At 41.3% G+C, this 15,646-nt stretch overlaps 1 protein-coding gene across 1 annotated transcript in view; it reads right to left on the bottom strand.

Annotated features, from left to right (window-relative positions):
- Window positions 1-6,643: 6,643 nt before the first annotated feature.
- The window catches only part of LOC311148691 (anoctamin-9-like), a gene marked incomplete at both ends in the record, with an annotated part of 44,578 nt that continues 35,575 nt past the window's right edge, over window positions 6,644-15,646 (bottom strand). Inside the window, 13 exons of the mRNA XM_084185670.1 lie at window positions 6,644-6,760; window positions 7,075-7,168; window positions 7,487-7,609; window positions 8,654-8,801; window positions 10,020-10,172; window positions 12,325-12,518; window positions 12,814-12,911; window positions 13,076-13,133; window positions 13,693-13,804; window positions 14,355-14,391; window positions 14,818-14,982; window positions 15,161-15,265; window positions 15,473-15,555. Coding sequence (XP_084041796.1) covers window positions 6,644-6,760; window positions 7,075-7,168; window positions 7,487-7,609; window positions 8,654-8,801; window positions 10,020-10,172; window positions 12,325-12,518; window positions 12,814-12,911; window positions 13,076-13,133; window positions 13,693-13,804; window positions 14,355-14,391; window positions 14,818-14,982; window positions 15,161-15,265; window positions 15,473-15,555 — 1,487 coding nt within the window. The remainder of the gene's footprint in view (window positions 6,761-7,074; window positions 7,169-7,486; window positions 7,610-8,653; window positions 8,802-10,019; window positions 10,173-12,324; window positions 12,519-12,813; window positions 12,912-13,075; window positions 13,134-13,692; window positions 13,805-14,354; window positions 14,392-14,817; window positions 14,983-15,160; window positions 15,266-15,472; window positions 15,556-15,646) is intronic.

The following is a 15,646-nucleotide window of genomic DNA, read 5'->3' as shown; positions in this document are numbered from 1 at the left end:
ACACAAACAATTCCTTTAACGTACAGTGTTTTCAACTTACATGTTCGACACCCTTTGACATACATGATTACATTGTGCATGTTCATTTGCACAGTAAGTACTGTTCAACACGCGCTACGCCAGTGGCTTTGATAGGCTCGGCAACAGAGGGTGACGTGTAACCAAAAATATATATACATTTGGCTAACGTTTCTTTGGGACCATCAGACAACGTCCTAAAAACATATTTACGGACGTCTCTGTAACAAGCCGGGAACTAGACAAAGACCTCCAGGGGACCGTGACAGAATGTCCTATGTTTTTAAACATCCTTGGACACAGGCATGTTCTTGCAACTTTCCAATGAAACATGAAAATGGCAACCATGTTTTGTGTATGTTTGGTGTGACATTGATGGAATATTCTCCTAACCCTCAGAAAACTGGATACATGAATGTTCTTGCAACGTTCCCATGAAACGTGTCTGGAACATTAATATAAGATATTCTGAGAACAAGGTAACCACGTTCTGGGTAAGTTCTGTTTGACATTAAAGGAATGTTCTCCTAACTAACACCAAAACATGCTAAATAATGCAAGATATGTAAACATTATTAAATTGGCTAGTGTTCCATTTCTTAAAGTGGCCAGTGATTTCTAGTCTATGTCTATAGGCAGCAGCCACTAATGTGCTAGTGATGGCTGTTTAACAGTCTGATGACCTTGAGATAGAAGATGTTTTTCAGTTTCCCAGCATGTATACACGATACATCCAGAAGATGTTACTTGTCCCATGCATTCTTTTCACCACGTGGCTGAAATGTAACGTTTTTTTTTGTAAATATATTCATCACATATTCACTGCTCTTAGCCTGCAATAAAACCTTAAATCTATCTTTATCGAACTAACTGCACACCCTCTGCATGAGCTATATTTTAGTTAAATGTGATGTTTCTGTTTCTCTGTGCTGGAGTTCTTTTAAGAACTTGATGGTATAGCAATGGCCTAATAGAATGTATGCACTGTAAATCGTGTCTGCTAAATGACTCAAATGTAAAGCATATTGTTTTTTACTATTGCCAGTATAGTTTAGAAGCTTTGACACACATCGTCCAAACAGCGATCTAATGCCGACGTTAGGACACATCTTGCCAATGTGCAGTTTAGTACTTTAAAGTAGTTTTGCTTAAGTAATATTTTGGGGTATCTGTACTTTACTTTACTATTGATATTTTTGACTACTTTTACTTTTACTTCACTACACTCCTAAAGAAAATAATGTACTTTTTACTCCATACATTGTCCATGACACCCAAAAGTACTCGTTACATTTTGAATACTCAGCAGGACAGGAAAATGTATGGATTCCAATTCAAGCGCTCATCAAGAGAACATCCCTGGTCATCCCTACTGCCTCTGATCTGACTCACTAAACACACATGCTTCATTTGTAAATTATGTCTAAGTGTTGGAGTCCCTGACTTTCCGTTTAAAAAAAATAAAATAAAATGGTGCCGTCGGGTTTGCTTAATATAGGTCGGAAGTTTACATACACTTAGGTTGGAATCATTCAAACTCGTTTTTCAACCACTACACACATTTCTTGTTAACAAACTATAGTTTTGTGCATGACACAAGTAATTTTTCCAACAATTGTTTACAGACAGATTATTTCACTTATAATTCACTGTATCACAATTCCAGTGGGTCAGAAGTTGACATACACTAAGTTGACTGTGCCTTTAAACAGATTGGAAAATTCCAGAAAATGATGTCATGCTTTAGAAGCTTCTGATAGGCTAATTGACATAATTTAAACCAATTAGAGGTGTACCTGTGGATGTATTTCAAGGCCTACCTTCAAACTCAGTGCCTCTTTGCTTGACATCACGGGAAAATCAAAAGAAATCAGCCATGACCTCAGAATTTTTTTTGTAAACCTCCACAATTCTGGTTCATCCTTGGGAGCAATTTCCAAATGCCTGAAGGTACCATGTTCATCTGTACAAACAATAGTACGCAAGTATAAACACCATGGGACCACGCAGCCGTCATACCGCTCGGGAAGGAGACGCGTTCTGTCTCCTAGAGATGAACGTACTTTGGTGCGAAAAGTGCAAATCAATCCCAGAACAACAGCAAAGGACCTTGTGAAGATGCTGGAGTGTCATGAAAATGTTGTTATCTCAATGGTTGAACTCAACTATCACTCCAGCTTTGAATAATTCCCAGAGGTTGTAAGGTTCTGGTTAACAAAGAATTAAACAAAGTCCCAGTCTGCAATAGATCAGTCTTTTATTCAGAGAGCGCTCTGCCCCCAAAGTGCAGAGCAAGTCCTTTTATTCACACACACAAGTTCTTATCATAGGCTACTCCCTGCTTAGGCGGGCTGTATTTTTCCATTAGGCCTCTACATGGTTATCACATCTACAAGCCTCTCGCTTCCCCTCCCTAGGTGGGGACATCTGGTTTCCCATCCAACCCCTGCATGCATAGCTGCAAAAGACCACAAGGTCCTATTTCTAAGTCTAACTAAGCTACACACATCATCAGATTATAGTCTTATGATTCTAACACATTTCACACAGTTATACAGTTTCGGGGTAGAATACTTTAGTCATTACTTTAAACATTTAAATGCTTCTATCATGGAGGAAACAGGTACAAAAAGTATCTATATCCACAGTAAAATGAGTCCTATATTGACATAACCTGAAAGGCTGCTCAGCAAGGAAGAAGCCACTGCTCCAAAACCGCCATAGAAAAACCAGACTATGCTTTGCAACTGCACATGCGGACAAAGATTGTACTTTTTTGAGAAATGTCCTCTGGTCTGATGAAACAAAAATAGAACTGTTTGGCCATAATGACCATCATTATGTTTGGAGGAAAAAGTGGAATGCTTGCAAGCCAAAGAACACCATCCCAACTGTGAAGCACGGGGGTGGCAGCATCATGCTGTGGGGGTGCTTTGCTGCATGAGGGACTGGTGCACTTCACAAAATAGATGGCATCATGAGGAAGGAAAATTATGTGAATATATTGAAGCAACATCTCAAGACATCAGTCAGGAAGTTAAAGCTTGGTCGCAAATGGGTCTTCCAAATAGACAATGACCCCAAGCATACTTCCAAAGTTGTGGCAAAATGGCTTAAGGACAACAAAGTCAAGGTATTGCAGTGGCCATCACAAAGCCCTGACCTCAATCCTATAGAACATTTGTGGGCAGAACTGAAAAAGCGTGTGCGAGCAAGGAGGCCTACAAACCTGACTCAGTTACACCAGCACTGCCAGGAGGAATGGGCCAAAATTCACCCAACTTATTGTGGGAAGCTTGTGGAAGGCTAGCCGAAACGTTTTACCCAAGTTAAACAATTTAAAGGCAATACTAATTGAGTGTATGTAAACTTCTGACCCACTGGGAATGTGATGAAATAAATAAAAGCTGAAATAAATCATTCTCTCTACTATTATTCTGACATTTCACATTCTTAAAATAAAGTGGTGATCCTAACTGACCTAAGACAGGGAATTTGTACTATGATTAAATGTCAGGAATTATATAAATGTATTTGGCTAAGGTGTATGTAAACTTCCGACTTCAACTCTAAGTATATTTTAGCAATTACATTTACTTTTGATACTTAAGTATATTAAAAAACAAAATACTTTTAGACTTTTACTTAAGTAGTAGTTTTTTACTGGGTGACTTTCACTTTTACTTGAGTCATTTTCTATTAAGGTATCTTTACTTTTACTCAAGTATGACAATTGGGTACTTTTTTCCACCACTGGCGATGTGCAAACGCTCTCCATACCACATCGGGCCGACGTCGGCGAGACGCAGTCTGGGTACGTGCCAGAGTGAACATCACCAAATTGGAAGCACAAATCATTTGAAGTCTTTTGTTCTCTTTTATTTTTTCATTTGTGCTTTCAAAATCAAGGCGCGCGCTAGGATGAAATCATATATCATCCGGCTCCTCCTGTGGATGAATAACTCCAAGGCTTGACTTTCGGTCCAGCTGCTAGAATTACTTGCGGATCCTGTACTTGTGGTCACGTGACGTCTCACCTTTTAGCAAGGTTAGCATTTATTGTCATGACTCACGTACTGGAGGCAGCTCTTATAATAATAAGTCATTTAGCAGACGCTCTTATCCAGAGCGACTTACAGGAGCAATTAGGGTTAAGTGCCTTGCTCAAGGGCACATCGACAGATTTTTCACCTAGTCGGCTCGGGGATTAGAACCAGCGACATTTCAGTTACTGGCACAACGCTCTTGACCACTAAGCTACCAGCCACAAAGTCAGAAAATCCAACCTTAACCCTTTACCACACTGCTAACCCTAACTTTAAATTAAGACCAAAAAGCAACAACAAAAAAAAACATAAATTTTTAGGATTGGCCTATAGCCAACTTATGCAGCAGATTCATGACAATAAAGTCAACCTGCACCTGTTCGCGGAAACTTTCAGAAGTAGGCTATCTGCTTACCTTTTACAACAGTCCTCACAATGAACGCTGAGTCTGAACAGGTTTTTTTTAATTAGGACAATTATCAAGTTACATTGGATCAGAAGCGATGAACATACTGTATAAAAAAAAAGTCATGTGACCGAGTTTACAGTCGTTACTGTAGTTTATTACATGACTCCGCCCCCATCCATCCATCCAGGTACAATACAAAGTAATATAGGTCATTGGTAGCACATTAATAACAATGTCTCTTAAGTGTCACTTTCGTTAAGTTAAAGTGAATGTGTTATGTCTTATAACGCGAAGCATATCTCAGTGTTTAAAATAATATATTACATTTCCTGTCCACAGTTTACAAACACAAGTATCTCACTTAAAACATAACATACCACTGTGATGCAATACCATGCCACAACATGCCTGTACAGAACGGTAAACAAGATGATTTAACAACAAAAACACACAGTGCAACTTCACGAAACATAACAAATAGCAACATCTAGAAGTGTTTTCCTTTTACATGAACTATAACTATATCTAGGGTCAGAAGTCATATGTCCTTTTACATTAAGACAATGTTTTTCTCTCATAAGAAACGGTAACTATATCTAGGGTCAGAAGTCATATGTCCAGCATTCTGACATCATCTGACACAAAACAACAAATACAAACCAATAAAACCCAGGCGATAAGCACTCCCTCTCTCTCTCCGCACACTGAACACGTCCTCCATAGCGCTGGTAATCAGTCACATCCGAGTGGATACTGTGTTAGACTGCTCCAAACACTGTGACGATGTCATACCTTCGATGACCTGTAAGAACCACAAGCACATTCTTTCATTTTGAACAATATGAGACGGGAATTAGACATTTAGCAATAGCAAATGCTGAATTTGACAAAAGGAAATAGGGTAAGACTTCCTATGAATATCCTCTTCAGAATGCATTTAAAGCACATTTATAATGCCTTATGAGCTATGCATAGTGTATTAAAATGCTCGATATAGGCACTAATAGACGTATCATTTCAATTGAAAACTCTAAAAACATTAAAACATCTATTTACTGACCCTGCAGGTTCTTTTTTGTTACCAGACATGTCTATAGTATCAGCTTACCTGAGCTTAGGGCTGCAGAGTTACCGGAATCTTCTGTCATTTTGCTAATTAAGCTGCAGAACTACCGGTAATTTACCAAAGTTACCGGAATCTTCTGTCATTTTGCTAATTAAGCTGCTGAACTACCGGTAATTTACCAATGTTACTGGAATCTTCTGTCATTTTGCTAATTAAGCTGCTGAACTACCGGTAATTTACCAAAGTTACCGGAATCTTCTGTCATTTTGCTAATTAAGCTGCGGAGCTACCGGTAATTTACCAAAGTTACCGGAATCTTCTGTCATTTTGCTAATTAAGCTACGGAGCTACCGGTAATTTACCAAAGTTACCGGAATCTTCTGTCATTTTGCTAATTAAGCTGCGGAGCTACCGGTAATTTACCAAAGTTACCGGAATCTTCTGTCATTTTGCTAATTAACAGAAAATATATGGCAATCTATCGTAACTTTGGTAATTTATACTTAAATAACTTTTACAAAATGTATTAATATATAGTATTCATTTTTTACATCTGTTCCCATAATGTCTATGAGTTTCTAGTAGATAGCCCATATGGTTCAAGAGAAAATAGCCGAATTAATGAAAAAAGCATGAATCAACAATGCCATTATTTTCAATTAACTCTGAAACTCTTCTAACTTTTGATTTTTTTCCCAACCAGTTTGACGCCAAAGCATTGGCAACAAATACATACTGACATAGTTAAATAAATAAGTGTATAAAAGTGATATTTCATGCTGAAACCCTCATATTAAACACCAATGGTATTCACTAAGTTGATGGTTTGTATTTAGGATTGTAAAACATTACAGCTTTGTCATTCTATTGTTTAAAAAAAAAAAAAAAATCGTATAAAATGGTTTCATATATTATACACGTGATAAGGCCACACAGAGGGCCAGAGATAATTACAGACACCTGTGGTAATCTGAAGTACCCAAAAGGGCCACTAGATGTCTTGTGCTAGATTACATAAAAAACCTTTGAAAGATACCATCATTCTGGTAGTTTACTGGTAAACTTTGAAAGTTTCCAGTAATATCCACTCCCTTTGAAAACCCCCTACCTGAGCTCTTCCTTCAACCTGTTGAGTTTATCAAAGAGCCTGAGATTCTTGACATCCAAGGGAACGCTGGGAACAAACCAGGCGGTGATGAATTTACATATGACCACCACATGCTGTACACAGAGATTACGAGGAGAGGGAGGGAAGAAAAAACATCAACATTAAGTTAACAATATTCAATTAAGTTAATAATATTCAATTAAGTTAATAATATTCAATTAAGTTAATAATATTCAATTAAGTTAATCATATTCAATTAAGTTAATAATATTCAATTGAGTTAATAATATTCAATTGGAAATAATCCATTTTCAAATGTCAACGTATCAACTATCAAGTAAATGGCAAAGTTACTTCGCTCAATTTTACTGTGAGTCAAGACAAGAAATGGTCTATAAATTATTTGAGCTAAATATTTCTAGCTTACCTCAAACAGGATGACAAAAGCGAAGCGCATGGCTAAGATGAGCCAGAACTGTGGAGTGAAACTGTAGTCTTCATTACTTCTATAATCTTTATAACTGGTGAGAGAGTGAGAAAACACAGACATTCAAATCCCAAATCAACGACTAAGCAGAGAATCCTGGAAGGATATTCCAGGGGATCAGTGGAATGAAGTAAGGACAAGTATTAAATACATGCAAACGAAAGTTATTCCATCATAAATTATCACTAATTTCCTAGTATAAAGGAACAACTTTTGCTTCCATGTTGAATACCTTTCCTTGTTTCATTCAATTTCAGAAATAATACTTATGCATCCTCTGGACTATCCCTGTTTAAAACGGACAACATGGACATCATTTCGGGATGATTAGGGGCTGGTAAGGGGTATGAACCTGCAGTAGGAGACATTCTGTCCGCCGGGCGTCACCATCTGGTCCGGTGAGAACTCCTTGTAGATTCTCTGGTCGTTCATGTGCAATATGGACAGGGTGTTGTTGATGTAGCCGGACATGCAACTATAGGATAAAGAGAACATACTGAAATATATATACTGTTACTATTAGCAGACATGTAGCACTATGGACAGGGTGTTGTTGATGTAGCCGGACATGCAACTATAGGATAAAGAGAACATACTGAAATATATATACTGTTACTATTAGCAGACATGTAGCCTGAGGGACTCACAGAACTGTCAACACTGACTGTGACACATAGGTGTGTCCCAAATGGGGCCCTATGGCCCCTGGTCAAAAGTAGTGCACTATATAGGGAATAGTTTGCTATGGGACCTGGTCTAAAGTAGTGCACTGTATAGGGAATAGTTTGCTATGGGCCCTGGTCAAAAGTAGTGCACTGTATAGGGAATAGTTTGCTATGGGCCCTGGTCAAACGTAGTGCACTGTATAGGGAATAGTTTGCTATGGGCCCTGGTCAAACGTAGTGCACTGTATAGGGAATAGTTTGCTATGGGCCCTGGTCAAACGTAGTGCACTGTATAGGGAATAGTTTGCTATGGGCCCTGATCAAACGTAGTGCACTGTATAGGGAATAGTTTGCTATGGGCCCTGGTCAAACGTAGTGCACTGTATAGGGAATAGTTTGCTATGGGCCCTGGTCAAACGTAGTGCACTGTATAGGGAATAGTTTGCTATGGGCCCTGGTCAAACGTAGTGCACTGTATAGGGAATAGTTTGCTATGGGCCCTGGTCAAACGTAGTGCACTGTATAGGGAATAGTTTGCTATGGGCCCTGGTCAAAAGTAGTGCACTGTATAGGGAATAGGGTGCCATTTGGGATGTACATAGCCAGTGACACAAACCCGTCCCCATTCATAACATGAACCACCGATGGCTCAGTAGGTTAGAGCATGTAGTGTTACTCACTGGATGATGCTACGTGTACAGTATGCATGTGGTAGTAACGGGAATGATCTACTCACCAGGGTTTGGGTCAATTCCATTTCCAATTCAGTCAATTGGGAATTTCAGTTTACTTCCTGAATTGAAATGGAATTGACCCCAACCCTGAAACTGTCTAGTCAGAATGGACAGACTTACTCCATATCTGTGACTGTTCCATTGACGCAGGGTCCATAATGGTAGCGGTATACCAGGCGGGGGATAAAATCTGAAGATATGCCAATAACCAGGCCGTTGGCTATGACTGCCAACACACCGATAGCCTCCAACACATCTGTCCATACACCTAAGGTAAGAAACAGAAAACAACACATACATTGCATAGTAGATTATACCATGTATTATATAACGTATATTTCCATATTACACAACAATATACCATTTCCAAGCTAACAAGGAAATTGATAACATGCTCATAAAAAATTAATAAAAATCACCAGGTTGTCAGATGTACACTGTGAAGACCTCGTTCATATTTAACCAGGTTGTCAGATGTACACTGTGAAGACCTCGTTCATATTTAACCAGGTTGTCAGATGTACACTGTGAAGACCTCGTTCATATTTAACCAGGTTGTCAGATGTACACTGTGAAGACCTCGTTCATATTTAACCAGGTTGTCAGATGTACACTGTGAAGACCTCGTTCATATTTAACCAGGTTGTCAGATGTACACTGTGAAGACCTCGTTCATATTTAACCAGGTTGTCAGATGTACACTGTGAAGACCTCGTTCATATTTAACCAGGTTGTCAGATGTACACTGTGAAGACCTCGTTCATATTTAACCAGGTTGTCAGATGTACACTGTGAAGACCTCGTTCATATTTAACCAGGTTGTCAGATGTACACTGTGAAGACCTCGTTCATATTTAACCAGGTTGTCAGATGTACACTGTGAAGACCTCGTTCATATTTAACCAGGTTGTCAGATGTACACTGTGAAGACCTCGTTCATATTTAACCAGGTTGTCAGATGTACACTGTGAAGACCTCGTTCATATTTAACCAGGTTGTCAGATGTACACTGTGAAGACCTCGTTCATATTTAACCAGGTTGTCAGATGTACACTGTGAAGACCTCGTTCATATTTAACCAGGTTGTCAGATGTACACTGTGAAGACCTCGTTCATATTTAACCAGGTTGTCAGATGTACACTGTGAAGACCTCGTTCATATTTAACCAGGTTGTCAGATGTACACTGTGAAGACCTCGTTCATATTTAACCAGGTTGTCAGATGTACACTGTGAAGACCTCGTTCATATTTAACCAGGTTGTCAGATGTACACTGTGAAGACCTCGTTCATATTTAACCAGGTTGTCAGATGTACACTGTGAAGACCTCGTTCATATTTAACCAGGTTGTCAGATGTACACTGTGAAGACCTCGTTCATATTTAACCAGGTTGTCAGATGTACACTGTGAAGACCTCGTTCATATTTAACCAGGTTGTCAGATGTACACTGTGAAGACCTCATTCATAAACGTTCTGTTTCTCACCGATGTTGTTGGTCTTCTTGGGTACCATCCTGCGCTCCAAACTGACCATCTTGATGGCGTCGAGGCGTATCTCGACGACGTTGTTGATGAAGGCCAGCAGGGGAGCCAGGGGGAACGCAGCCACAAAGATGGTGGTGAAACTGAACTGGAGAACTGGCGAGGGAACAAAACAATAAAAACTGAGTCCCAAACTAACTATGACTTCAATGACTTCAGTACCCTCAAAGCATCTGGCCTCTGTTCCAACTTCAGCACTAGCATAACACTTACAATGAAGCACTGTTTTTGGGGCATGTGTAGCAGAAGGCATCCTTACTGACTGCCTGAGACCTAGGAGGAACACAGATCCAGTGAAATGCCTTGGCTTTTCTGCGTCGGTGGTATTGATGGTGCTTCTTGAGTATGGTCGTGTTGACCGGTTTGGGTGGAACTTCCACTCTCCCACACATGCATTCAAAGTGGTCCTGTGTGGCTCATTTGGTATAGAGCATGGCAACGCCAGGATGGTGGGTTTCGATTCCCCGGGGGCCATCCATTACGAAAAATGTTTGCATGCATGACTGTAAGACTGGGTAAAAGCGTCTGCTAAATGTCATATTATTATATATGTTATACAGTGAGGGAAAAAAGTATTTGATCCCCTGCTGATTTTGTACGTTTGCCCACTGACAAAGAAATGATCAGTCTATAGTTTTAATGGTAGGTTTATTTGAACAGTGAGAGACAGAATAACAACAAAAAAATCCAGAAAAACACATGTCAAAAATGTTATACATTGATTTGCATTTTAATGACGGAAATAAGTATTTGACCCCCTCTGCAAAACATGACTTAGTACTTGGTGGCAAAACCCTTGTTGGCAATCACAGAGGTCAGACGTTTCTTGTAGCTGGCCACCAGGTTTGCACACATCTCAGGAGGGATTTTGTCCCACTCCTCTTTGCAGATCTTCTCCAAGTCATTAAGGTTTCGAGGCTGACATTTGGCAACTCGAACCTTCAGCTCCCCCCACAGATTTTCTATGGGATTAAGGTCTGGAGACTGGCTAGGCCACTCCAGGACCTTAATGTGCTTCTTCTTGAGCCACTCCTTTGTTGCCTTGGCCGTGTGTTTTGGGTCATTGTAATGCTGGAATACCCATCCACGACCCATTTTCAATGCCCTGGCTGAGGGAAGGAGGTTCTCACCCAAGATTTGACGGTACATGGCCCCGTCCATCGTCCCTTTGATGCGGTGAAGTTGTCCTGTCCCCTTAGCAGAAATACACCCCCAAAGTATAATGTTTCCACCTCCATGTTTGACGGTTGGGATGATGTTCTTGGTGTCATAAGCAGCATTCCTCCTCCTCCAAACACGGCGAGTTGAGTTGATGCCAAAGAGCTCCATTTTGGTCTCATCTGACCACAACACTTTCACCCAGTTCTCCTCTGAATCATTCAGATATTCATTGGCAAATGTCAGACGGGCCTGTATATGTTATTTCTTGAGCAGGTGGACCCAGGTGGACCTTGAGGGCGCTGCAGGATTTCAGTCCTTCCCGGCGTAGTGTGTTACCAATTGTTTTCTTGGTGACTATGGTCCCAGCTGCCTTGAGATCACTGACAAGATCCTCCCATGTAGTTCTGGGCTGATTCCTCACCGTTCTCATGATCATTGCAACTCCACGAGGTGAGATCTTGCATGGAGCCCCAGGCTGAGGGAGATTGACAGTTATTTTGTGTTTCTTCCATTTGCGAATAATCGCACCAACTGTTGTCACCTTCTCACCAAGCTGCTTGGCGATGGTCTTGTAGCCCATTCCAGCCTTGTGTAGGTCTACAATCTTGTCCCTGACATCCTTGTAGAACTCTTTGGTCTTGGCCATGGTGGAGAGTTTGGAATCTGATTGATTGATTGCTTCTGTGGACAGGTGTCTTTTATACAGGTAACAAGCTGAGATTAGGAGCACTCCCTTTAAGAGTGTGCTCCTAATCTCAGCCCGTTACCTGTATAAAAGACACCTGGGAGCCAGAAGTCTTTCTGATTGAGAGGGGGTGAAATACTTATTTCCCTCATTAAAATGCAAATCAATTTATAACATTTTTGACATGCGTTTTTCTGGATTTTGTTGTTGTTATTCTGTCTCTCACTGTTCAAATAAACCTACCATTAAAATTATAGACTGATCATTTCTTTGTCAGTGGGCAAACATACAAAATCAGCAGGGGGTCAAATACTTTATTCCCTCACTGTACTAGTGTGGATATTGGAACATAGCCTCTGAATAGGCTGAACCCTGACCCTGCCCTGGTCATCTGTGACGTACCCATCTCCAGGAACTCATTGAAGAGGCTGAAGGAGTCCACGTCTTTGAGACGGTAGTTTCTTAGCCAATCACGGAGCATGCAGTTCTCACACAGATCTTGCCCCTGATTGGTCTGTTGGTCTTCCTTCTTGTAACAGTGGGCACACTTCCTCTGTAGCTTGGTCCTCTTCCTCTTCAGCCACCTGTTGAACCAGCTGTACACAGAGACAGGAAACAGCGCTGAATGATGGACCTGGGCTCTCAAATGGACAGACCATTCAATATTGGGTCATGGTCTGGTTTAGTGGGACCTATGCCGACCCATGACCACACATTGCTCTCAGAGCCAGCCCTTAGATCCTTGGCTCCTTGCACTAACTTTCTGTATCACCTGTCCCCCGTGTTTCATACATCGCTAACCCAAATCTGTTCATAACAACAAGAGATGTTAATCAACTTTCCCTCATCAACATACACTATAGCAATGTACTTGTGTCGATGTAGACTTACGGGCCTCCGAACTCGAAGATGTTGCTGATGGTTTGTTTCAGAACCATAATGATGGCCATCTGGATGAAAAGGTCTGTGAGGCAGCCACTGGGGTGGCACTGAACAGGGACGACACGGGGACAACATACAGCAGTTAGCTAGCGTCAGGTAAACAGTGAATATCGAATTATTTTTCTCTTAACTTCCACTCCCATTTCAACTACTATTTGTGAAGGATAATCAAATTGTTACACATGTTCCTGGATCCCGCAGGATCCCTCACCTCCTCCAGCCTCCACTTCCCTGCTATCCGCACGTAGCCACCGGGGTGTCCATTTATCCTGAGAAGAGCGACAAACATGTCACTACTCCAACTTCAACAAACGTGTCACTACTCTAAGTTAATTTGAAAAAGTGTTATATGCACACCTATGGTTTATTCAGCTGCTTGGAGATAAATCTGATCAATAAAAAAGGAAGAAACTCCAGCCCACTGCTCCACAAACAAATGGATCTCAAACCTCCTCATGCTGTGTCTTCCTCTACTCTAACTTCACAAACACTCTTCTAATCCATTTTACATTTTAGCAGACGCTCTTATTCAGAGCGACTTACAGTTAGTGAAAACATATATTTTTTTATACTGGCCCCCCGTGGGAAGCGAACCCGCAACCCTTGCGTTGCAAACGCCATGCTCTATCAACTGAGCTACATCCCTGCCGGCCATTCCCTCCCCTACCCTGGACGACTTGTGCGCCGCCCATGAGTCTCCCGGTCGCGGCCGGCTGCGACAGAGCCTGGATTCGAACCAGGATCTCTAGTGGCACAGTTAGCACTGCGATGCAGTGCCTTAGACCACTGCGCCACTAATCCCAGATGAATGGGCCGTGGAGATCTCACCTGCCCAGGAAGAAAGCAATGTAGAAGAGCGAGGAGAAGAGGGTGAAGAACTGGAAGGTGAACATCTTGACCGTGAAGCTCCTCTCGGTGGCAGCAAATGACTGATTCTCCTCTGAAAGACAAAAGACTTCGTGAAGACTTATAAACCACAACTACGCCACCAGATGGCAGTCTGTAAATCACAACTTTGACCACCAGATAGCAGTCTGTAAATCACAACTTGACCACCAGATGGCAGTCTGTAAATCACAACTTGACCACTAGATGGCAGTCTGTAAATCACAACTTGACCACCAGATGGCAGTCTGTAAATCACAACTTGACCACCAGATGGAAGTTTACAAAGTAACTATCAAAAGGAAGTCCCTACAGGATTCTGCGATTCTGGGATCGCAAAATGTTTTGCAAAACCAACAATTCCTTTGACAAAGCACTGAACTATTTCCGCATAATATGGTTCAATCAAGCCACACGTCAACAAACCTTTTCCCTCGTCAACACACTTTCTCAACAAATTGGACAAAATCCTTGCATATTGCCATGCTAAATATCAGAATTGCAGCAGCAAATCAATCATTTTTGCTCGCAAATATCACAGAAAAATCCCTGCAAAATCCTGGAGGGACTGAAAAGTACTTTGAATCATGTAAGATTTCACCAACCTATATTACAGAGTTTCAGCGACACAATCCTGTTGACCTGCAAATATAGAAGAATACAGTCAGAGAAAGGGTAAAAGGGTAAAAGGGTAAAAGGTCAAGGGTAAAGGGTAAAAGGGTAAAGGTTAAAAGGGTAAAGGTTAAAGGGTAAAGGTTAAAGGGTAAAGGGTAAAGGGTAAAGGGTAAAGGGTAAAGGGTTAAAGGGTTAAAGGGTAAAGGGTAAAGGGTAAAGGGGTAAAGGTTAAAGTGTAAAGGTTAAAGGGTTAAAGGGTAAAGGGTAAAGGGTAAAGGGTAAAGGTTAAAGGTTAAAGGGTAAAGGGTAAAAGGGTAAAAGGGGTAAAGGGTAAAATTACTAGCAGGATTACAGGCAGGGAAATAGCCATGGGCCACACTCAACTGATCAGTCTGTACACACACACACACACACACACACACACACACTCACACTCAAACACACAGTGTGTACCCATGTCATGATGGTGATGGTGAAGTAGTGTAGCACAGCTCCTAGTATCACAGCGGCCGTGTTGGAGTGGTCACTAAGGAACTCCCATGATCCTTCAGCCAACATCACCGTGGCAACCACCCGGAACACCACCAGAGCGTGGGCCAGGCCGATGATCAGCAGCATCTGTAAAGACATTCTCTTTAAAGAAATACTGCTCAGAACTGTCCCTATATGGAGCTGTCTTGAGAATCCGATTTGAAAGTCAGAATTGAAGTCAGATTCATCTTTAGACTATAAGTTGTGGGCCAGATGTCTCTTTCAAACTGGTTTCAAACAAGCTGTTTGTAAAATAGGCACTCACTACGAGAGTGGCCAGGATGAGGACCAGGGTGCTGCGTAGGTAGGAGTGCTTGTGCCGTTTAGGCTCACATTCTGCATCGTTCACTATCTCCAGGATCAGCTCCTCCTACAGACAGAGGCACATATGGCGATTATAACACTCAAAAAGGGGGAGAGGCTTTGCCGATAAACAATCCCACTAGTTTCACAGAGCCATATTCTGCGGGGACGGTTCGGGACATGTACAGATAGCTCTACCTATTTTTTCTTTAAAAGATTGGAAACAAAGTTGACCAAAGACTAACGTCAGGGCATGTGTTCCGCGGGACCATACCTCCTCCTCACACCAGTCGAACACCTTCCATGCACATGTATAGGAGGCCCTGTGTCGCTTCCAGAACTCCAGGAACAGGGTGGCTGAAGAAACAACAACAGCAGTACTGTATCTCAGTGCTAAAACCGTAACATACTACCATATGCAAGACTACCCCATAATAACATATCTGTA

The sequence above is a fragment of the Coregonus lavaretus genome (assembly GCF_964263955.1).
Source record: "Coregonus lavaretus genome assembly, chromosome: 21".
NCBI classification, from domain to species: domain Eukaryota; kingdom Metazoa; phylum Chordata; class Actinopteri; order Salmoniformes; family Salmonidae; genus Coregonus; species Coregonus lavaretus.
The sequence above is the reverse complement of the archived record's forward strand: the minus strand, read 5'-3'. Positions and strand labels throughout refer to the sequence as shown.